General features: G+C 35.7%; 1 protein-coding gene across 3 annotated transcripts in view; it reads right to left on the bottom strand.

The window, feature by feature from the left end:
- LOC126742526 (protocadherin-like wing polarity protein stan) overlaps window positions 1-23,595 on the bottom strand; it is a 48,110-nt gene that overhangs the window by 12,137 nt on the left and 12,378 nt on the right. For all 3 annotated transcript variants that reach the window (XM_050449176.1, XM_050449174.1, XM_050449175.1), the window contains exons 2-8: window positions 6,125-12,502; window positions 5,858-6,057; window positions 2,687-3,083; window positions 1,866-2,631; window positions 1,516-1,657; window positions 1,238-1,456; window positions 964-1,184 (exon numbers count right to left, since the gene is read on the bottom strand). In XM_050449176.1, coding sequence (XP_050305133.1) covers window positions 964-1,184; window positions 1,238-1,456; window positions 1,516-1,657; window positions 1,866-2,631; window positions 2,687-3,083; window positions 5,858-6,057; window positions 6,125-12,434 — 8,255 coding nt within the window. In that variant the 5' untranslated portion in view covers window positions 12,435-12,502. The remainder of the gene's footprint in view (window positions 1-963; window positions 1,185-1,237; window positions 1,457-1,515; window positions 1,658-1,865; window positions 2,632-2,686; window positions 3,084-5,857; window positions 6,058-6,124; window positions 12,503-23,595) is intronic.

Raw genomic sequence — 23,595 nt, 5'->3', positions numbered from 1 at the left:
ACCAAATTTCAAGCCTCATTTAGCTATACCGGTGTTAAAATCTATAATGCGTTGCCTCATTATCTGAAGTGTAAGCACTCACTCGCTTCCTTCAAAAAAGCTGCCAAACTCCATTTTAATAGTAGTTTATAGTTTAGTATTTTACGAAAATCATGTTTTTTTTTCTTTTTTTTCACTTTTTGGTTAACCTATATTACTTGATTAAATGTATGATATGATTGTGTCTGTGTAGGATCGTTTTGTTTTATAAGCTTAATTATAGTTACTAATTTATAGTTTGAACTTATATATATTATTTTGAAGTACTATTTTCAAGTGTGCGGTTAGATAGAGTAGCCATAGGCTAGATCTCGCCGCATTTATAATTGTTATTGTAATTTTTTACTTCCGTAATATAAAGGCATATTTATTTATAATTTCCTCAGTGTCTGTTAGGTAACTTAAAGGAGAATTTATTGGTTGCATTAAAAATATTACAATTATAATAATTAATTTTATTATTGGAGCTGTTACTTCCATTTTATTTTAAATTGTGCAAAAAAAAATGTTAAGAGCATCCGGATTAGAGAGGTTATAGGGTTCCCTTTTTTGCGGAATCTGAAAGATGGATATTTAAGTTGTGAAGTGTAGACCATGTTTTACGACTATTATTTTGGGAAGCAATAAAATTTAGATAATTTTGCTTCACCCGTTTAATTACTATAGGAACTGCTGGATTCCTTACAAGTTTTTTTAGTGGTAAACTGGCTCATTTTAATAAAAAAACATAATTAAAAAAAGTGGCAAAAGAATATACGATGACGTTTTCATTTTCTAGATTGATTTAATAATCGCCCTTTTTAAAATAATCTTAAGCAAATAAATTGAATTAATAATAATAATAGAATTAGACCTAGAATAACTTTTAGACCATAGGACATTATTGTTTGATCAAAATTATCAAATACATCAATTTAAACTTACAAATAATAATTTCCATACTGATGGGCCCTAACGCCAACAGCCAAAGCAACAATTACAGCAGGTCCGACATATCCCAAGCTATAATAAAACCGCATTGGGCCGTGGTTGATGTCTCTCATTTCAGTTAGCATCCTGTACAAGTGAATAGCGTCTACCAGCATCCAGGAAAACGAGGCCAGCCAAAGGTAGTGTAGCCCTATGGCCACTAATTTACACGAAAACTAAAAGTTACTTAATTAGTAAACCATTATTTAAATTAATACAACATTCTTACTTCAACGGAGACCATGTGTTTGCGAGCCTTTAGGGCCACGAAATATAGTAATTCCGCCAAAAAAACGCACAAAACCAAATTCTTTCTGATTGTGTTCGAATTTGTTTGAAGTCCCCGTATAAGTGCCAAAATCAGGTAAGTTCCTAAGAGTAAAGGCAGCGAGACGGAGAAGCAACTGTAGCTCGAGAGATCTTCGAGAAGCGACGGTTCCGGAATATACTAAAATGGTTATGGATGGATTAAAGACCTAATTATTTTTTTTTTGAGGAGTAAACTACCTCTAAGTCCACAATATCAACTAATACAGCGAACGTTGTCAAGTGATTGCAACTGCAATTGATAATGATGCAGTTTTCGTCAAAGTTATACCAGTTATCGTCTAATTCTGTGCGGCAACCCACTCGTGACCATTCTCCAATTCTAAAAGATTAATAAATAATAATAATATAAATGTTAAGAAATGGGGATTGTTGTATTTTGTATCTAGATTTAGGGATGCGTCTTTTCTTTACATTTAAATTATATGTTTCTTTGAGAAATACAGATCCACCGTTTTAAGGATTAGCCTTTTATTTTGAAATACCCTGTATAAAGAGTCAAAATTTGAAATTTTTAAATTGTCACTTACCCTCTGGCTGTAGACCAATGAACGCACTGCGGATTCGATCTCTCATTAAATACCGTATCGCTAGAATTCAGCCACAACTGCAACCGAATAGACTGTTTTAGTGGAATCCCGGATAAACTCTTATACAACAGCTTTTTCCTCAGATTCCTGTCTCTCCTGGTCCTCGATCTCAAATACTGCGGATCGTTTTCATGAATCTTCACCTCCGGTTCGACGAAAATCTTTTTAGTCCACTTATCGTCCGGCATAATGATCTCCGGCAGTTTTATATGGCTTAGATCGTGCTCGTTAGATGGCTCAATAGCGTCTACGTATTCCGGCACCAGGACACCGATGGACATTAACGGTGATCCGATCGTTATATCCACACCCCATCTTCTTAAAACTGATTCATCGTATCTTTTGGGTAAGAGGTTTCCGGCTTGTCTGTACTGGATGTAGCTGACTATAGCGCCATCTCCTGGTAAACTGTGCTTTGTTAAAACCTCTCCGTTATCCAAGGGGTTTATTCCTAGAAGACCTAAGGGTATATGCACCCTGGAATTTTTATCGAATTTCGATTTGTCCAGGAGGTAATTGTTGTACTTGGGAAAGCCCACAAGAGGGCCTTGCACTTGGGATATTTTATTTTCTTGCAAAAATTGAGAGGTGTCCGGTAGAATGATGCTTTCAGTAGTGTATGATTGTCCATTGGGCAAACTTGGAAGGCCCATTTCTGGTTCGTACCCGTAAAGAGACTCTGGGGTAACAATATCTAATCCTAGAACTAAAATAAAAAGTGCAAAATGTGTAAAATAAGGCTCCTTCATGGTTCAACTTACCCATATTAGGTGAAACAATTTCAAACGGGCTAGTATAGGTATCGTGCTGGCTCTCCAACAAGATATTGATATATTTCTCCAAAAAGCTCACTAAATTTTCCACGCCTTCTCCCGTAAGCTCCTTAATCCTCTCCCAATGACCAGCATACTTGGTGTCCAAGATAATATTAATCGAATGCACCACATTGCTGATATAATCCTTATCTTGGCTATGGGTCAAATTGAGGCCGTGCACCCTAGATTCATAATTTAACAGTTCCTTAATCAAATCATAAGAAATCAATACGTCGGCCCCGTAAAGCTCCCTAGTTGCATTAGTCGCCTTTTTTAAATCGTGAGCCAGCTTAATGGCGACAAAAGTGTTCAGTGACAGCTCCCCAATTTCGATTTTCGCAAGCTAAAATATTTCACAAAAATAGTAAAATCTGAGATTTCTTTAAAACCATAGAATTATAACCAAGGATAGACTCACTCACAAGTTTCGTACTACAAATTCATTCATTGCTTGACTGCGACGTTGCAGCGAGGCATTACTGTATCGTGAAAGTGTTTTTTTGCCCGAATTTCACCGTTTTCTAGTGTTTTATACGATTTTTATATTTTTTGTCTTTAAACAGGTAAGAAGGTAGGATTATTCCAAACGCCAAAAAAGCGGGTTTTAAGACACAGTGGAGTGATTTGACGATCCAATTTCGATTTGTTTTTATCGGGTTATAAATATAATTAAATGGGCATTCTTATTTTCTAAAATTAAATGTATCATTATGATGAAATTTAAAAAAAAAAGGAGAAAAGCTTTATGATTACATGTAATAATTTTATCAATTGCTTTTATTTAAAGCTTTTGTTATTTTTTAACTTTAGATCTCAATTATTCTATTAAAACTTTACAATCCTTGCCATTTCATTTAATTTCTTTAGAATGAAATACCCATTTCCAAAGATCTTTAATAGAAGTATCTAATTAAGTTTAAAAATATGCACACAGCAATTATAAATTTCTTTAGATTTCTGTCAAGTTTTTATTTCTATCGGTTCAAATTATTCAATAATCTTGGATCAAATTAATCATTGCCAAAATCGGCCAAGATTTGCTTTGAACATTTTGACAAATCTGACTGTTTTGTGTCTCCGACTGGAAACAAATGTATTAAAACAGGATGCCTTCCTGTGTGATTCAGGTATGACGATATATTATGTAAGGCAAGTATTCTTTTCCTTTTTTTTACGATTATTAAATTAATAAAATTGCTTACTGCTAATTTTCTATATGCTACGGCTGCTGTAAAACAGTTCAATAACAAAACAGAAAAAATGCCTTCTAGAAATATTCAGTTACACTTATATATAAATCTAAGGATCTTAAGGAAAACATAGCATTCCTATATAAGGTGAATAAAATAATAGTTCTGTACTATTTTGAAAATTGTTAGTTGTTATAAATCGGTAGTTGCTTTGAAATAAAAATGAGTGTTTAAGTTTTAGGTAATGATTAAAAAAGACTTCAAAATGTATGTAACTGGCATTGCTATTAATAGTGTCATCTTGCATAGAATACTATTTTCCAATTGTTTCTACAAGACTGATTATACTGATTATGAAATATTCATTCAATAGAAATATTTATGTTTTAAGTTGCAAGTTAGTATGCTTAAAACTTTTCAATATTTTTGTCAATATCAACTTATGGTGTTTAATTCATCACCTCAAAATTGTATCATTTATTTTAATGAACCTGTATCACCACATAAGTACTCCAATGTAGCTAAGAAAAGTTCACTAGGCATTCAGCAACAAGGATCATCTTCGACTAACAAGGTATTAGAAACAAGTTTGTTTTATTATCTTTAAAAATATATGTTTTTTTATATTTGGGGGAGGAAATATTGTTAATTACATAGTGTCACCTGTAATGGCATCTGAACCTGAACTTTCGATCAGTGAGCCATCATGTAATCATTCCAAATTGCAATAACAACAGATAAATCTACAGATTTTGAGCAGAAAAAAGGTATACGTTCAGTTAATTTCAAAATGAATAAATGTGGCTTAAACTTAGAGATAATATTTCAGAAAAAAATAAAGAAATAACAAATACGACTATTACTCGCAATTTTCATTTTAATTTTAGAAGACGTTACATAGGCAATCTTTTATCTCACGATTTTTCTACCCCTAAGAAACGGAAAAAAATGTAATAAAGTTTAAAAAAAATAGAGCACAAAAGAAAAACACATATTGCAAATGATAGAGAAGAAACTAAGGCTTCGCATCACAAATGTATCCACATTATTCGATTACTACTTGAAAGAAAAGGCCTAGATTTCAGAGAATGCTAAAGCTGCCATTGTGGTAAGAATACTTTTTCTGCTTTACTCAAGCAGAAAGTGGGGTGTTTCGCGTTTTCCACTACCCATATTACGTTGGACAAAAAAAACACTGCCTTCCTGTTAACGTTCGTAAATCCTCTTCCCAATATATCTTTAAGAGATCATGTTAGAGAAGGCATCCTATTTATTGGATGAATATCTTGCGATCTTGAATTTAATATTATGTACTTTATAGTGTTTAACCTATTACTTTTGTCATGTTTTTAATCTATTTATTCACAGTAAGTTCTTGACTATTCTACTAATAGATTTGTGTGCATTTTGAATTTTTTATTAGATAATATTTTACCGTTGTTCTATCAAATAAATAACCGATGTGACAAATATATATAGTTATTGTTGTTGTTGCCTTTGTTTATAAATATCCACCTTCGAACCTCAAAATGTTTCTATTTCAATTCTGAAGATCAAATTGATTGCACTCTCTATAAGAAACTATATATTACAAAAATACATAATAGAAAAAAATATATATTTACTAAATATTGCTTTCCTAATTATTCAAGTTTTACTTCAACAGTTAAAAACAGCAATATCTAATTAGATTTACTACCTAAAAATTTTAAATTTTTGGTTTCAAAGATAAATAATATATTACGAAAAAGTATATAACAAACTCACCTACGCCTCTATATTCAGAAATTCATAAACAGTATAATGTTGCCATTACAGGCAAAACAAGATTTCCTAAATTTCAATTACTGATCGGCTTAAAATTATATTTATGAATGAGTAGTTTGGCCTATCCTTGGTTATAAGCTTATGCTTAAAACATACTTACTTGTTCTCGCAGTTCCAAAAACCGTTCGGAAGTACAATTGAACATATCCGGCTCCTGCCATCCCCCTAACTCGTTATCACATTTTCTAGAAGCTTTTCCGTGGGCACCTTTGGGGCAGCTTTCTATTGCTTCCTGTCCAAAAAGCGTTCTTGCCCACCATATTGAATTTGCTGAGGACCTTGGACAACCATCGTAAATAACTACAATTCCAAAGAAATGTATCTTAATCTAAGTTACCCTGCTTGGTAATTAAAGCATTTCTCTTACCTTCACATCCCTTCAGTGTAACTTCAGCATACGAATTCGGACAGGAATCGCACTTTTGTCCAATTACGCCCTCCCTGCATCGACAACTTCCAGTCTCATGATCGCATTGGCTACTGAACGACCCCACTGAGTAACAATCGCACGGAATGCACTCGTTCGACCCTTTCGGTTGATAATGGTTTTCTCTGCAGTGACACTTCCCGGTTTTCTTATCACAATCTGGATTATATCCCGCTTTGACGTCGCATTCGCATGGACCGCACACCGGATAGCCCCACCAGCTGGCTGGACAGGGTTGTGTCTGCTTAACTTCGCAATAGTCCCCTGAGTATTCGCTTGAGTTGCATTTGCATTGGTACCCCCTTGGATCCAGGAGGTTGGATTCGCAGGCGGCACCATTTTCGCATGGACTTACTGAGCATACTGGTACACACAGGGCTCCGACGTATCCTTCGTTACAGTCACATTGAGACTTGCCCCATGTAACCGTGCACTGGGCTTCGTTAGGACATTGATTTTGGCATTCCATTAAGGAATAACAACCTTCTTCCACGTTTTCCTTAACCGTAGGCCTTGTTAGTGTCGTTTGCTGATTCCCGATCCTTACATCCTGAATACACCCATCCAAATAGTTATAGCCAGCGTTTAGACTGGTATAAGTATTGTCTGGCCCCCCAATAAGTATTTTACCAACATAGAGTCCCTGGATCTTTTCAGAGAAAGGCATTACAGCCTGATACTCCCCATGGTCTATAGCGAAATGTATTTCAGTGCCGATCCAAGATACTTCTACATGATGCCATTCTCCGTCGCTTAAATACATTGAGTTTAAACTCAAAGCCTCCCCATTATAAACATACATTAAATATCCTTTATGCAATAGCATCACGGCAGAACTGTTTTGCCCCACTTGGATGGACATCAGAAATGAATCCTCCTGCATGGTCCTTATAGAGAGGGCGTTTAGCCAAGGCAATTGTATAGGGCGCAGCAAAGGGTTGAAAGACAACGTTCCATCCCCAGCAAAGTGCCAAGGAAGTCCAATTTTTTCAGTACAATCCCGACCTCCATATGTATCTGGACAAAGGCACTTAAATACTCCCCAGCCTTCAATGCAAGTGCCACCGTTTTTACAGGGAGCAGTAGAACAAAATGAGCGTTTCTCCGGACAACCAATGGTCGTTCCATTATCAGTGACAAAAGAGTTCAAATCAACAAACTTATGATCCACTTGTAAATCCGATATGCATCCCGCAAAGTGGAAATTTTGGGTTTGAAATTTTTCCGATAATGATGGCAGCCCTCCCAGTTGCAAAGGGCCGGTGAGGTCAAGAAATCTGTGGCAAGTCTCAGTCAAGGAGGCACAACGTGCTTCTAAAGTGTGTTCCACAAAGCTAGCGCAAGCCCACTTTCCGCCCAAAGTTCTTCCATGTTTCAAGGCTAACTGAGCGTCACAGTCGTCAATGGACAAAGTTGCTGTTTTATTAAAATAGTTTACGGTTACACTATGCCACTTGCCATCAGAGACCCCACCAGGTATGGAGGCGATGACTTTTGTAGCAGAACTACCTAAAGAAAACGAGAATTGCACATTTCCATGCACCACTTCCAAAGCAATAAAGTCATGCAGCTCATTATATCTTCCATTGTACAACAGCAAACCGTTACGATCTTGAGTGGCAAATTTCAGTTTTAGATGCAAACGGTGCCTCTGCTTCAAACTGGGGAAAGTTAAGAACGACGACTTGGAAAAACTTCTGCTTTTCAGCTGACAGGTCGCCGTGTAATGCTCTTTCTCCATTCCAAAAGAACAATCCTCACAAACGAACCCCCCATTCTTTCCCTGCTTCGGAATGCAACTGTAATCATTTTGGCACGTAGTCGGTTTGCATGTGTCTTCGTTTATTTTCATTTCGCAATTATCTCCGGTAAAATTGCCTGGGCACACGCAAGTATAACCGCCTTCTTTTACTTTGCACACGCCATCGTTCTTACAGGGCGATGAATAGCACAAGTTTACTTCGGTATCGCATAGATAATGTTCCCGTGAACCTGTGAAGCCTTTGGGGCATTGACAGGTAAAGGTTGTTACTGGATATATAGGTCTGAATAAAACTGTGTCGCTGTGTATGAAACTTGAGGCGTTACCAAACTTAAGGACAGTAAGGCATTCTTCGTAATTCAAGCAGGGTTCCCTTACACATAAGTTGTCATCAAAGGGTAGGATTTGTACAGTGGATAACCGCGCCAGGATGCCCCTGTTCAAGTAAACTCGCTCCTGAAGAAACTGTGGGGAGTAAAATTCTTCTTTAGGTGTGTCAGGTCTCCGAACTGAAAGACTAACGTTAAGAATCTTTGAGGTCACGTCTGTGTCATCTTGTATGCTGAACAGGAAAATATTCTCCTTTGGGCATGGAATTATGGCAGCTAAAGCATCGATAAAGAAGTTTAACAAAGGAGATAAAAAGGCCACTTGGGTCATTTGATTAAGCCTTATGGTAATCGAATTGTGAAGAATCTCTTGGGTAATCAGTCTAACGCTCAGTTGCATCACGGCTTTAACTTCATTTACCCCATCGTTCACGGAAACTTCCATGGAAGCCAGTTTAGGAACGTTTGTGTTCAGTTGTGGAGACAAAACCAACTGCCCAGTCGATTCATTTAGTGCAACTAAATTGGCGTTGTTACCCGATAAGATTTTAAAATGAAGCTTATCAGAGACGTCTGCATCAAACGCTGGCACCTTCCCTATAGGTCCTGTGGGAAAACAATCTTTAAAATTGTTAAAGATTACGTAAAAGTCTTTTAAAGCTGGCGCATTGTCATTTACATCTGTAACGATAATTTCTACATGAGCATCACTTCTTAGTGGAGGACTAGCAGCTCTGACAACAATATCATACTTCTTTTTAGAGGTTTCATAGTCCAGTTCAGTCATGGTTAACAGTTCTGCTTTATCTGATCCTGGTCTGGTTACCAAAGAAAAACTTTGTGCGTCCTCACCACCGATGATCGAATATTGAACAATAGCATTAACACCCTCATCAGGATCTTTGGCGTAGATCTCTCCTACTGTAGAACCTATGGGACTATTCTCAGGTATGTAAAGCACGATCTTATCCGAGGCAAATGCTGGAGGTGAATCATTAATATCCTCTATCCGTATAGTAACTGGAACAGAGCTGCTTAGTGTGGGAGAACCTCTATCAATAGCATAGGCCTCTAGTTCATAAAATGACACAGATTCTCGATCCAATCCTTTATTAGTTCTTATAACCCCACTAGCCGGATCAATAACAAAGGAACCATCTTCTTGATCTTTCTCGCTTAAAGTGTATCGGATCCTCCCGTTCAAGCCAACATCTGCATCAGTGGCAGCCACTTGAACTACTGAAGTACCAACCAAAGCATCTTCAGATACAGTTCCTGAATAAGCAGGCTGTTTAAACTGCGGATAGTTGTCATTAACATCAGTCACAGATATTTCGACATCAGTAGTATCTGACATAGGAGGGTTTCCTCCATCTCTAGCTGTAACAGTCAGCAAGTACCCAGGGGTAGTCTCTCGATCCAATGGTTTCATGGTTATTATCGCTCCCGTTTGTGGATTAATTGTAAAAGTCGAATCTGAGGTACTATCCTCCCCAAGTGTATATGTTATTTGCGCGTTTAACCCCACATCGTTATCTGTGGCACTGACAACCAGCACAGTGGTACCAACAATTGCATCTTCATAAACACTAGATGAATATGGGGCATTTTCGAAAACTGGTGCAAAGTTATTAGCGTCAGACACATTTACGTATATAGTTGCGGTGTCTGTACGACTGCCAGAGTCCGATGCTGTCACAGTCAATATATATCGTTTTTCTTGCTTATAATCCAGTGGTTGCGCGACAGTAATTAATCCTCTTCCGTTTTGTGAAGTGATGGCGAACCTACCTCTGGTGTTTCCATTGGTAATTTCATAATGCAGCTTATTGTCTTCGTCAGCGTCTGTTGCTGTAATGGTGGTAACTGGTGTGCCTGGTGGGTCGTCTTCAGCTACCGTAGCCTCATAGATCTTAGGTTCAAAAACCGGATCGTTATCGTTAATATCTTGGACGCTGATTATCACACTTGCACTAGCGGACTGCGGAGGAACCCCCTGATCAGCTGCAATTACTTGAAACATAAACTTCGATTGTTCTTCGCGATCGAGTTCTTTGGTAGTGTAGATCCATCCTGAACTTGAATCTACTGCTAAAGGCAAATCTTCGGTTGTACCGCCAGTTGCGTCTCTCGGAGATATTGTGTACTTGATTTCTGCATTGGAACCTTCATCAGCATCGTAGGCTTGCACTTTTACTATGCTGTAACCAGTTGGAACGTTTTCCAAGACGCTTTCTTGAAAGAGAGATGTGTAAAAACGTGGAGCATTATCGTTAACATCCTTGACGTTAATTAGGAGTTGAGTGGTGTTAGATCTAGCGGGGCTACCACCGTCTTGCGCTCTTATAACCAGTCGATAGTTTCGTAAATTTTCGTAGTCCAGAGGTTTTACTAACGTGACGTCCCCACTTAAACTATCTATAGCAAATTGTGATTGCGTGTTACCACTGATGATTGCATATCGAATGGCAGCGTTGATTCCTTGATCGCTATCAGTGGCTTTGATATGAGCTACCACAGGGTTCTCAGTATAGTTTATGTCTTCGTTTAAAGAAACTGAGTAAGTTCTTTCAGAAAATTGCGGATAATTATCGTTGTCGTCTAAAATGCTGATAACCACAGTAGCTGACGAGGATCTTCTAGTTGTTGCCGGATTAGCTAGATCAGTGGCACCAACAATCAGAGTATACACTTCAGTGGTTTCCCTATCTAAAAGGCTTCTAGTGGTTATGACTCCAGTTTTAGAGTCGATCTTGAATGCTTGGTTATCTTCTTCTTCACTTGATAAGCCACCACCATTTACGCTTTGAATATAATACTCTACCTCAGCATTTTTGCCAATATCCTGGTCGGTGGCCTTAAGGGTTATCACAGTAGTGCCAACACTAACACTTTCTCTAATGCTCGCGTCGTATTCATTCATTTCGAAGACTGGCGAATGGTCATTGGCATCTTGGACATTAATTTGGAGCATAGTGGTACCAGACCTTGGAGGAAAACTGTCATCTAGAGCGGTCACTCTAAAGTAGTGAACGTCAACAAGCTCTCTGTCAAGTTGGACTTTAGTTGACACCACCCCTGTTTTTGGGTCTATGTCAAACATACTTTGAGTTCTAGAGTCAAGTAAACTAGTCATAGAGTAAGTGATGGGGCTATTCTCAGGATCTCTGGCTTTCACAGTGGTTACTATAACTGGTGCTTCACATTCCTCCAGAACGCTTGCGACGTAAAGATGTTGCTCAAAGAATGGAGACTGGTTTCTGAGCTCTCTTCTGATCCTTTTAGCTATATCTGTGTCGTTAAATTGCTGATGATGATAAACGATCTTCAAACGGTGCTCAGAATTAAGCAGGTTGACACCTTTACATTCTGAAGTGAACAAAATGGAGACTTTCCACATAGGTTCTACGATGCAAACATCTTTGCTGGCCACCAAATCCCCTTGACTATGCTCTATTTCAAATCTATCGTCACTAACGTAATGAAACTTCACTTTGCAATGCTGTAGAATGGTCAAAGGCATGAAGTTTATGATAGAATTAATAAATTGAGATTGTCTCAAACAGATCTTCTTCCATTTTCCGGCGGTTGGGATAGCAAAAGAAGCGTACGTCTCCGACACCCATTGTCTCGCCTCGTTTAACTTATCTCTAACGTTAGGATGGATATGTGCAAAAGGATTCCAGTCATTATCAGCTCTATGGCTCCGCCTTTCCCTATTACCAAACTCCTCTAAATATTCGAGATCTTCTTGAGCATGGTCGTTAGTACAGTCTTTTCCAGTGATAAAGATCCTTAAAGGTAAGCTATAGTAATCTATATCTCTAATACTACGCGAAGTAGAGTCAATATGGACAGTAAAAAGAGTCGGGTAATATATCCCGGTGCATTGTAAACTTTCTATCAAAGATACTCGCCCAGTTTTCGGGTCTACATGTATAAGAGACGATACAAAAGGTGCAGATCTTTTTTGGTTAATGGCATAAGTTCTCTCAGAACCTAATCGAAATACTGACGCGTTAAATATGATATCGCCTGGCAGAGAGGTGTCATCTACTATTAGGAGATAGGAGGTACTCCACCCGGGCAGAAAGAAACATAACAAAAATATATACAGGTATCTGGCACTTTCAACCATGAGCGTAGATGATTTGGACATTTTTTAATGAGGTGTACATGTTCGATGATGCGGTGGATGAGTAGATGATGCTGGTGGTCCCATAGAGTCTGAAACAAAAAATTCAGATGTTAGATTTAGATTATGGATAAGAAACGCTGGAATTACAGTTATATATATTTCAAAGCTTCTATGAATTATAGAAATTTTGATAAGGCACATTTAGGGATATTGAAGATTGGAAGACAGGTTGATTCTAGGGAGGAATAAGAGTCTGAGGGAAAGAATCAGTGAACACAATTGATGTGATAAGTTAATCAAGATTCCTAAAAAAATGGAAACAATAATAGTAGATAATGACAGGCGTAATAAGGTCAGACATAATTGAGGGAAATTATCGAGCAACAGGAAAAGAAGAAAAAACAACTAGAGCAGCTATTGAACCCAAGGATAATGAACAACATAAAGTGGATGCTGCTGGATCGTTTAGAACTGGTGCTCTATGAGCAATACAGGAGAGAAACAAAACAAACTTTGACTCTGACAAAAAAAATTAAGGGAGCTTGATAACCAATCTGGCGAACCAACAACGAAAGAAGTAAATGGCGCTATTTAAATTGATCTATTTCACGGGGTGAAAACAAAATACCAACCAAACCAGAAGCTGCAGTCCAGACTTTGAGTTAAATTAAGGATATCGTGGGGATTGAAAGGCCACTCATTGAAATTTGTCGCCCTGACATCCAATCGAACCAATAAACCTGGTTGAAGAGTAATTGGAGGAGATAATGAACGAGGAGGTCTGATAGCAGTGATTATCTGCAAATTCAATGATAGCTTGGATGAAAATAAATCTGAGATATTAGACAGTAATTCTGATTCTGGATCTCAACTTCCTGGAAGAATAAATTTATTTCTTCCAGGCAATTGAAGCCTTGGTAGTAAATGTCTGCAGAAAGGATTTCATACGAAACGGTAACAGCCTGGAAATGGTAATCATATTTTAATTTTCCCAGATGGTAACTCTGTTTCTAAACCTCAATTGCCTGGACGAATAAACTTATTTCTTCCAGGCACTTGAATCCTCAGGCAGAAAATTTGGTTCTGCACCTCAACTGCCTGGAAAAATAAACTTATTACTTCCAGGCAATTGGAGCCTAAAGGAAACCTTTACGGTAATTTTTTAAAGAAAGCATCTCATGCTGAGCTTTAACTGCCTAGAAAAGAGATTTAATATTTCTTCCAGGCACTTGAATTCTCAAACAGCAATTTTGGTTCTGCACCTCAACTGCCTGGAAGAATAAACTTATTACTTCCAGGCAATTCTTCAAAATCATTTTTTATGATCGTTCTTTCTGTACAAATATTAATTTATTTTTAGGCCTGATGATGTTCCGATAGAAGCGAAACACGTGTAGCTTATGAAAACTATACACATTTAAAGAGACCATAACTTTGATACGTGTGTTTTTATCTTTGTTTTGACTAAATATTAGTAAAGCCGAATAAGAACCAAGTGAGTCTTAGGGAAAGGAAAAATAATATTTATGTGAAAAATTTCACTATTCCGTAAGCCAAATTTAATTTTGACAAACCGTAGATATATGGCTACAATACTTACGTAAATCAATATTAAACAAACAAGCGTATTACCCCCTGGAGAGCATTACCTAATTATTATATTGTATAAGGGATAAACGAGGGAGGGTTTGAATGGTGTCAGATTTGTCTTTTCTTGTCGAGGGATGGAGCGATCTGTTGTAATTTCCGAAAAGGGCCTGTTAATGGCTTGGGGGTGAAACGATAACCAAATAATGGCATTAGATTATTATCTATCCTGTTCATGTCAGAAAAATGAATCTTATTTAAAATCTTTAACAATTAAAATCTTTTCTACCTGCACCCTATATATATCCACCCAAGGTCTAAAATTATCTAAAACCACTGTAATCTATAAGCCACCTGCCCCGGTCATTATCATGTGCCCCATCTTCATTATAAACCACGAGGTCTATTAGTAGTCTTTGACCTGCATGCTATTACGACCAAACCATGCAACCTGTTTGGAATTTAACGACCCAACGGCAGAATGGTTGTTGTAAAGCGTTTTAATAAAACTAGAACGCTTCGCTTTCTTCTGAGAATATGCATTTTTTAATATTTCTTCTAAAGTGCGAACAGTTAAAACGGGTATTATCCGCGTTATAACCTTTCATTTCCAACGAATTTATGTGAGGTCGTAAATATTGCGTTGCCTAGTCGAGTTGCAGAGAATTTTCAAGCGATTATAATAATATTATGAAAATTCAGTGTGAGTGATGAGGTGACCCTAAACTGAAAACGATTAAAAACTCGTTATGATTTCTTCACTTTCGAGCCGTCTTCTTCAAATGTGTGTATTTTTTTTTGCAGCAACTGCAAAAGATAATGAAGGGCAACAACCCACTAATCAGTTACGGTAACCGGTCTACCTATGACGGCTCGAAAGGAAGAAGAAAAGCAGAAGTGAGGACAACTTAAGAATTATTTGTGGGAATATCTGCTTTAGGTCTCTCAAGGGAAAATTTTTAATTTAGGTTGTTTTTCTTTTGTTAAACAGACCTTATCAGGAACAATGGTTAGGATACACCTACTTTTCGCAGTACTTTTGTGAATAAAACATTTTATGATATAAATTCCTTGAAATTAAACACTTCTGCCATCAGATGGCAACAGCGATAAAGCCACTGTTCGCCGAGATTGTCGGTTCGAACTGCGCAATGTTGGGTTTGGGCACTTGCGCGCATAGCGGTGTTGCCAGACAAAGGATTTTTAAAGGAACAGTAGTTGTTTATTCACGAAAAACGGTTCGGAAAAAAAGCAAGATAGCAAAGGGATAAAGAAAAACTGAATGAAAAGAAGACGAGCAAAAAAAAGAAGAGATTCTAAGATGAAAAATGGACTAGAAAAAAGGAAGAATAGTGACAGCAAGAAGAAGAGCGCCTAAGAATCGAGAAACAAACATAAGAAGGAAAACAACAAAGGCATAAGGAGCAAGTGAATAAAGAAAAATAAGAAAAACTTAGAAATATTGAGAAATTTTATTCCAGAATGGATCTAATTAACCTAAATCACAATGGATGCAGGAGTGTTGGATTATGTTTTTGAAGATGCTGTTGATCAAGATGCAGCAAACTAGAGCCGAGATAGAAATCAAAATTAAACTTAAATGAACTGATTTACAGAATAAGTTTCGTGCTATCGTTGTCTCTTTTTAAGAAGTACGGCTATAGCAGGATTTGGTTTCTGGATCTTTGATATTCTAAACTTGGGCAAGATTGAAAGACGTTTGGTGCTGGATAATGTGGAAAACTTGCATTTTATTGCTTTAAGTAGCATGATACCGTGCAAATGGAAAAGATCTTGATGATAAATGACTTAAATCTTCAATAATTTAAGAACTTGAATGCGGATCTTAGAGTAAAATTGAAAAAGTAAAGTATGTCAGATGCAAATCCGTCAGAGTGAAGATCATTAGTCAAGAAATATTAACCTGAAGGTTGCCTTGGGACTCCCTGAAGAATGTGTCATGGCTTGATTAAAACAAAAAGAACAGGCATATAAATCATAACATGGAGGAGCGAGAACGATATCTGTTGAGTTGGAAAATAATCAAATGTCTTATCACTATGGCTTGTATCAACTGGGGGTAACACCATAAACAGATTGAGTTCGAGTGAACCATTTGCAGAGGATGAAGGTAGTGAAGAAAGAATTGCACCAGAGCATAACAATCTTTGACAAAGTAGGAAGTATTCATGTAGAGAATGAGATCTATTACACAGGGACTAGAGCAAGATACCAACCGAACCAGAAACTGCAGTCCAGACTTTGAGCCAAAAGGGCACTCATTGGAATCTGTCATCTTGAGTTATTAAAGCAAGAAACCTGGTTGAAATTACCTGACCGAGTTATTGGACGAGATAATGGATGATCGAGGACAAGGTCCAGCTGTGACAGATGAAAGAAGAAGCCGAGGAATACGAAGGAACCGAACAGAAGCATCAAAAGAAAGACAGCAAAGGCATAAATAAAAAAACGGATAATACGCTAATAAAAGGAAGAACAGTAAGAAAAAATGGGAATGTCAGAAAATTTTACAATCTTAAAGTTATACCAGAAAAAAGGACGAACAGAACGAATCTATGAGCTCTACATAGAATAAAAAAATTCAAATATTCGTCCAGGCAGTTGAGTGGCAGCTATCACCCTCTTTTCTCTCTCTGTCATGTGACCAAATGCACTCAATTTCCTGGAAGAAATAAAAATATTCTTTCCAGACTTCCAAAGACTCTCAAATTTTTTTCCTCTCTCTGAGATGGTTAAATGCATTTAAATGCCTCTAAAAACTAAAACAGTCGTCCAGGCAGTTGAGCGACAGCTATCACTCTTTTCTCTCTCTCTCTCTCTCTCTCTCTCTCTGGTAGGCGGCTTAAAAGCGGAGAGACCGAGCAGTATTTAAATGATTTTCAGTATGTGACTCAAAAATCGGGAAATATACAGAGAGCAAATAGGAGAAGGCTTAGAGGAAGTTTGTTGCTGCTGGATAATGGATAGACGTGGAAAATTTGTATTGTGGTAATGGGAAAGATGTTTGACAAATCCTCAATAATCTAAGACCCTGAATGCCTATCTTAGACTAAAATCAAAAAAGTTGAATGTTTTGGATGCAGTATGGTCAGAGTGAAGATCACCCGTAACCTATCAAGCCGTAACCTAGAAATAATTATTAAGCTGAAAGTTTTCTTAGTATAGTCATTTTATCAGAGCAAACTGGGCTTTAATTTATTGAAAATTCGACTAAAAGAGAGCATAAAATGCATGAAAATTATCAAGATTAATAATTTTTTTATTTATACCACTGCTGTCTTAATGAACTTGCCATTCATAAAACTTTATAATAAACATAACTCTTTTATTTTTGCCTGCTCCCTTTATAGAAACCAGCTATGAACTTCCTAGACCAACTTCAATAATTCAAAACCTTAGTATTACTGGAAAGTATAGAACAAGGCTATAGGTTAAATTAAAATCAATTTGAAATTCATGGAGTGTACAGAGCGAGAGGAAAATGAAAACTTTCCTTACTCCCAACTTCGGAGTCAATTTACTTCCTCCTGATTAAATTAGTACTTACTCTAAGAAATAATGAGTTGTCGGTGCGGCGGTTTATTTGGATTTTCATTTCGGGCGACGCGAGCAACGGAACTCGGGTGGAGTTTTTTATCAATTTTTTAATTATCAATTTATGTCGAGTGGAAGGAAGGAAAACTTTTTAAGCGGTTTATTCTTGGGCGTCGGTTTACTTAAATCGTCGTAAACAATTAGGATCAAGTGACGAATTAACGAATTTCATGGAGAAAATTTAATAATTACTTTAATTCTTTTACACAGAAAAAAGTAGCAGATATGAACTCAAAAATATCAAACCACCAAAGGCTTTTGGCTTATTAATCAAGTAAATCTGTAGCAGATCAACAGCTGACTAATGTAAGCCGAAATATTTAAATTTTATAAAAAGAAGAGAGGTATCAAACGCTTTGCAATAGTCCAACAACACTAGTGCAGAAACATTCCAATTGTCTAAATTTCTAATAATAATAATAATAATAATAATAATAATAAATGTCTTTATTATTGTTTGACAAAAAAAGGCGAAGTTTAGCTTTACATAGCTACTCTACTTGACCATTAACTAAGTAGAGAAATATTAATAAAAATAATGAAATCATTTAAACACCAATGCCATCGGCACCCGTGGAGGTTGACTTTTAGATGTTACTTTTTCAATCTGATCTCTCTTGAAAGTTAAACAAATTTGCAATACTAGGTGAACTTTAATAGTATATCTTTATTTAATATTAAGTCATTAAACGAATTACTTATTTTCGGAATACAATTTTGCAAAAAAACGATTGAAAGCATCTAATCGCGTTAATTCGACTATTTGAATTTGTTGGTGAGATAGGAGCTTTTTGCGTTAAGTCAAGGTTTTCTAAAATTGCAGATCGATCATTACCGACATGTGAGTGTTGAATAAGAGTTCCATAAGAAAAAGGGTGCTTTTTCTTAAAAAATCGTGACGCGTTTTCCAATATTATTTCCTCTAATCGCATTGCTCCTATAAGAGTCCCGTTTCTCTTCCACCGTAACTAATTAGCAAACGACCCAGAAAGCGTTTTCTCTTCTTCTAAAACATTTCATTAATTCTGCCGTGCAGCGAAAAATACCCTCTCTCGCTGTCACGAGAAGAATGCATCGGCCACTAAAACTGATGGAAATTTTATACAGTGAGATGGGTAATTCCAGAGCGCCTTCGGAAAATTGATTGTATTTGCGGTTCATTTTATTCGCAACCAAGGCTGAATTATTGGCGAGTATTCCTTTTTTCTTTCGGTTTTTATTTTTTTGTGATACCGATAGACGGGATTGGCCGAGATTAAAATAGAATTTTTCATATTTCCCATGAAATTTCATGCGGTTATATGGAAAATATTCCAGAAAGTCATTAAAATTACATTTCTAGGGCAAGGTAATTGCAAATGTGTTTCACTTCCGGTCTCCATCTATTATGGTAGATTAAATGCTGTAATCGTTTTTCATTTTCATAATGGAAACCTGTAAAAATAATTTTCTTCCTGGAATCTTGTAAATATTTATTTATTCCCTTACCAGAAATGAAGGAATTGAGTGGGCACTTAATGAGGTTTCAGGATTTAGGCATTGAATTCTGATAATTTAACAGTGGAGACAAGTCATTTGAAATTTTATGCTTGATGTATAACAGGAAGAAAACTTTGGCAGATAAATCACAATTTTGTCAAAAAATGGATTAATAATTTCTACGTCGACGGAAAAATATCGCCCTAATCGAGAAAAAAAATAAGTCATGTTAGAAATTTCAATTCTTCGTCAAAAGCGAGGGAAAAAAGTGACAGATCTGACTGAAGGCTATTGTTTCGAGTGAGAGGAGGACGTCTTTAATATAACGATTTTTCTGCATTTTTCTTCCAGACTTTTGAATGCAGAAAAACATGAAAAAAAATGAAGCGGGTTATCCTTTAATTTCAAAATGACGTGAAATTCTTGGGAGACATAAAAAATAACATGGAAAAAAATTACATTTCTAGAAAAATATGGCAAATTTTTGAAACAGATCTAGACCAAAAATCCCCCAAAAGTTTTAGATAGAGCAAACATGATAATGACTGCAAATACTTGAAAGAAATTGAAAATTACTCCTAATGCCCGTAATAAAATAAAAAATTCCTCCAAACGCCTGAAAGACATAACAATTTATTTCCAATTTCTGCCCGGAATATAAAAATGGTTCTAAGCGCCTAAAGGAAAAAATATCTTAAATACTTGGAATTAATTGGAATAAATTGAAATTGATTTCAAATGTCTGGAATAAAATGAAAAATGTCTTCAAATTCCTAAAAGACCTGACAAATTATTTCCAACTTCTGCGTAGAATATAAAAATGCCTCTAAATGCCTGGAAGAAAAATATCTTGAAATTCTCGGAATAAACTTAAATGGACTTCAAATTAAAATGGAAATGGAATAAAATTTCTTGAAATTTCTAAAACACATGACAAATTATTACCAATTTCTATCTGGAATATAAAAATGTATCTAAATGCCTGTAATAGAATGAAAAAATTCATTAAATGACTAAAAGATATAAAAGTTAGTTCCAATGCCTGGAAGATGAAAAATTTACTTCAAATTCCTAGACAATATAAAAAACGACTCATTAAACTTTGAAACATGAAAACTAAATTTACATTTCTGAAAAAGATAAAAAATTACGTCAAATACTTTAAAATAACATGAAAACCGAAAGTTCTTTCACCAATTTATAGAAAATATCTTTTTATTTTTATGTTGATTTGCTCGTCTTCCATTGACACACTTTTATTTTTCCTACTTGTTTCATTCTTATTCCTACTTGTATTAAAATTTTGAGTCGGCTTTATTCGCCTAATATTTCACTAATCTTTGAACAAGAAAAATTCAAAAAGTCGCAAACACACAGAAGAGATAAAAAAATAATTCGAAAAACATGGAAAAGATACAAAATAATTTAAAAAAAATGGATCAAATAATTAGAATAAAATTTATTATACTTTTAATTATAAATCTTGTTTGGCCTATAATATAATCTACAAGAAAACTTCCAGGTACATATTTCTCTCTGACCATCCTGCAGCTCAACTTCAATTTTAGTTTAAGATAGACCCTGAATGTCTTCTGGAGATTTTACAAATTTGCCTTTTAGAGGTTCGCCATTATTATCTTAAATGTAGCAGGAGCATAACTTTTAAGTACTGAAAACTTATAATTGCTTCATCACCAGCAGCAGCAGTTCATTCTGTATTTCGAGTCATTGAATTTTAACTTCTATCTCGCCTCTAGCACTGTAACCCTCTTCCTGAATCAATAGTTCTTTGGTTTAATTATATCCATTCTGGAAGTTGCTTTTTTCTTGTAAGTTTTCTCAATATGTACTTCTATTAGTTTTCTTCATGCAAAATGAAGTGTATTACGTGATATTTGAACTAGTGAGTTGTTAAGTTGGCCTCTTCCCAAAATGCATGATGTTTATTTTGTAGTTGCGATAATATGTTTAGGCCGAAGTGTGATGATTCCTGTAAATATTGTAAAACCTCCTTTAAAAGAAATTCTTCCAGATAATTCCAAAATTTGCTAAAATGCGTCAAAGTAATGAAATGAAAGTGAAATTCCCTGTAAGAAATGTTTCCGGTAGTAACTATAAGACCACGCTAAGTTCAGCCGAGGTATTAGAAGATAGTGATACTACTCATCCTGAAACTACCTCTCAGCAAGAACATAGACTCAGAAATTGCTTCACTAGTCAGGCCAGTGCCTTCATCAGGTTTAAGTATTTCTAAAGCATCACAGGGTACAATTTCTTCGTTTGATTTTGATAACGTGTCAAGAAAACAACAAGATCGATGAAGTACTTGTAATATATGTCAGTCTCGAAGCCCCGTTCGATATAACAGCGAAAGAATTATGGTTAGATGTACTCAAAATAATGAGATGCGCCTATAAACCACCCTCTCGTTACCAGTTGTTAACTCGGAGTACACTGCAGTTTCCTTAAAAAAAAATAGTGAAGCACTTATCTTAACCTTACAAATGGGTGGTCAATTTGCAAAAATGACTATATCTAATTGTGTTCTAATAATACCTCTTCCAGTATTTTATAAATCAGTACATAGTGAAGATAACAGACGTTTAGTCACATTTTTGGCCTCAGAAATTAAAAAAATGACGAAAGCTGAAAATTTTCTAGTTATTGGCACTGCCAACGGAGCAAGGTCGATTACATTAGTAATTATGGTTGTATTCGCCACGATCTAGACCTTCTGGTGGAACACTTTTTGAAAGAACGTAATTTCAGATTTTACATTCATTTTGAACCCTAAACATTCATTGAAAAGTTTATCAGTTGATTTCATCAAATACAGTTCAGACTTGTCCTTCAAAACGAATTTTGGTTCGAAATAGATGCAACCTCTGTGACTTGTTTCAGTCAATCTCTAAATGAAAATTTAATGGAAGTTTATGAATATTTAGTTGCAATTATGAAACTGCCATGCGTCATCTGAAGAATACAAGTAGATCTTATTATGGAAGGACTCGCACAATACAAAATTAGAGGTGGTAATATTTTTGCTAAGGAATTTTCTCCACTTCTAAAATGACATTTCAAATTTACCCTCGTCAACTGTCGCAATCGAAGCAAGCTTTAGTACTTAAGGATTTATTAATCGGCAAAGAAGAAACGGGCCGGAAAACCAACTTACAATGTCCAAAATTATAATTTACTAAATGAAGAAGATCATTCAAGAGTAGTAAAAGCTACTGAGAAAGAAATGGAAAAAGAAGATATCGAAGAATAAAAGAAAGAGAAATAAGAATCAGATGATGAGGATAATTTATCATTACCGACTTTATTACGTAGTCCATTCTGACTAGTTTAAAAAAACTTGTATTACTTAAAAAGCAGTTTTTTTATTAATTACCAATGTTACCCTAATATTACCGATTTTTAAATTACCGGTAAATTTACATCACTAGTCAGGACTATCACGATATCTTGTATTATCTTTCTTCCTAATGTATGCATTTCTTTTAAATTAAAAGTCCAAAATGCTGTTAAATTCATTGGGTTAACGAGCTGGTCGCCCACCAGTTACAACTTAATTTACGATATTTATTATGCAAAAAATCAGATAAAGCCATAATCTTTAAACCTTTACTGAATCTGAAAGTTTCAGGAATGCCATAAAGACAAAACCGTTATGTCATCGCTCGTAAAATGAATGAAGTTATACAAAAATCCCCATTATTATAATCAATGTGTATCCTTGCTTATTTATAATAAAATAGTTATGAGGTTTAACGTTCTGGTGTATTTAAAAAAAAAAGGCAATTATAAACGAGCTTAACCTATCAGAAGTTAGTGGCTTAATCACGCCCCATTTCGTATACCAGATGAAAAAAATTAATTTATGCTGAAATGCCGCTCCATCGGTTTTGTAGAACCCAAAGCGATTAAAGTGAGAACTGGTATAGTGGAAATTGGAAGATTTGAGATAGTTGTCGAACACAAAAGGGTATTCAGTCTTAGAGAGGTCAATCTTGACTGAAATTATGCAAAAGGGTCTTAATTTAAAGTCTCAGAAAGGAGGTAAAATGGGATATTTTAATTTTAGATGAGTTTTTATACATAATTAATGCAAATTCGTCGTCGTAACATTGAATTTCGAAGAGTTGTGCATTTTTCACCAAAAAAATTATTTATTTGCAACAGTATCTATTATGGAAGAAGAAACTGCAGGAATTAACATAAAATTATTTCAAATATCTTGAACACATAAAACCGATTTCCAGTGTGTGCTTTCAGGCAACTGAAGTAATTTTTTTTTTAATTTCAAGTTTGTAGAGTAATTTTTTTATATCCATTTTATTTATAGTAATTTTTCTTCATGGAAATATATTTTTTATTTTATTCCAGGCATTTAAAGTAAATTTCAGTTTCTTCCAGGTTTTTGTAAAATTCCTCTAAAAGCTTCGGAAACATGATGACTTTAACCAGTGTTTTCTTGGAGGAATTTCCACAAAATCTT

The sequence above is a fragment of the Anthonomus grandis genome, chromosome 11 (assembly GCF_022605725.1).
Source record: "Anthonomus grandis grandis chromosome 11, icAntGran1.3, whole genome shotgun sequence".
Classification (NCBI taxonomy): Eukaryota; Metazoa; Arthropoda; class Insecta; order Coleoptera; family Curculionidae; genus Anthonomus; species Anthonomus grandis.
Note: the sequence above shows the minus strand (reverse complement) of the source record. Positions and strands in the feature narration are given on the sequence as shown.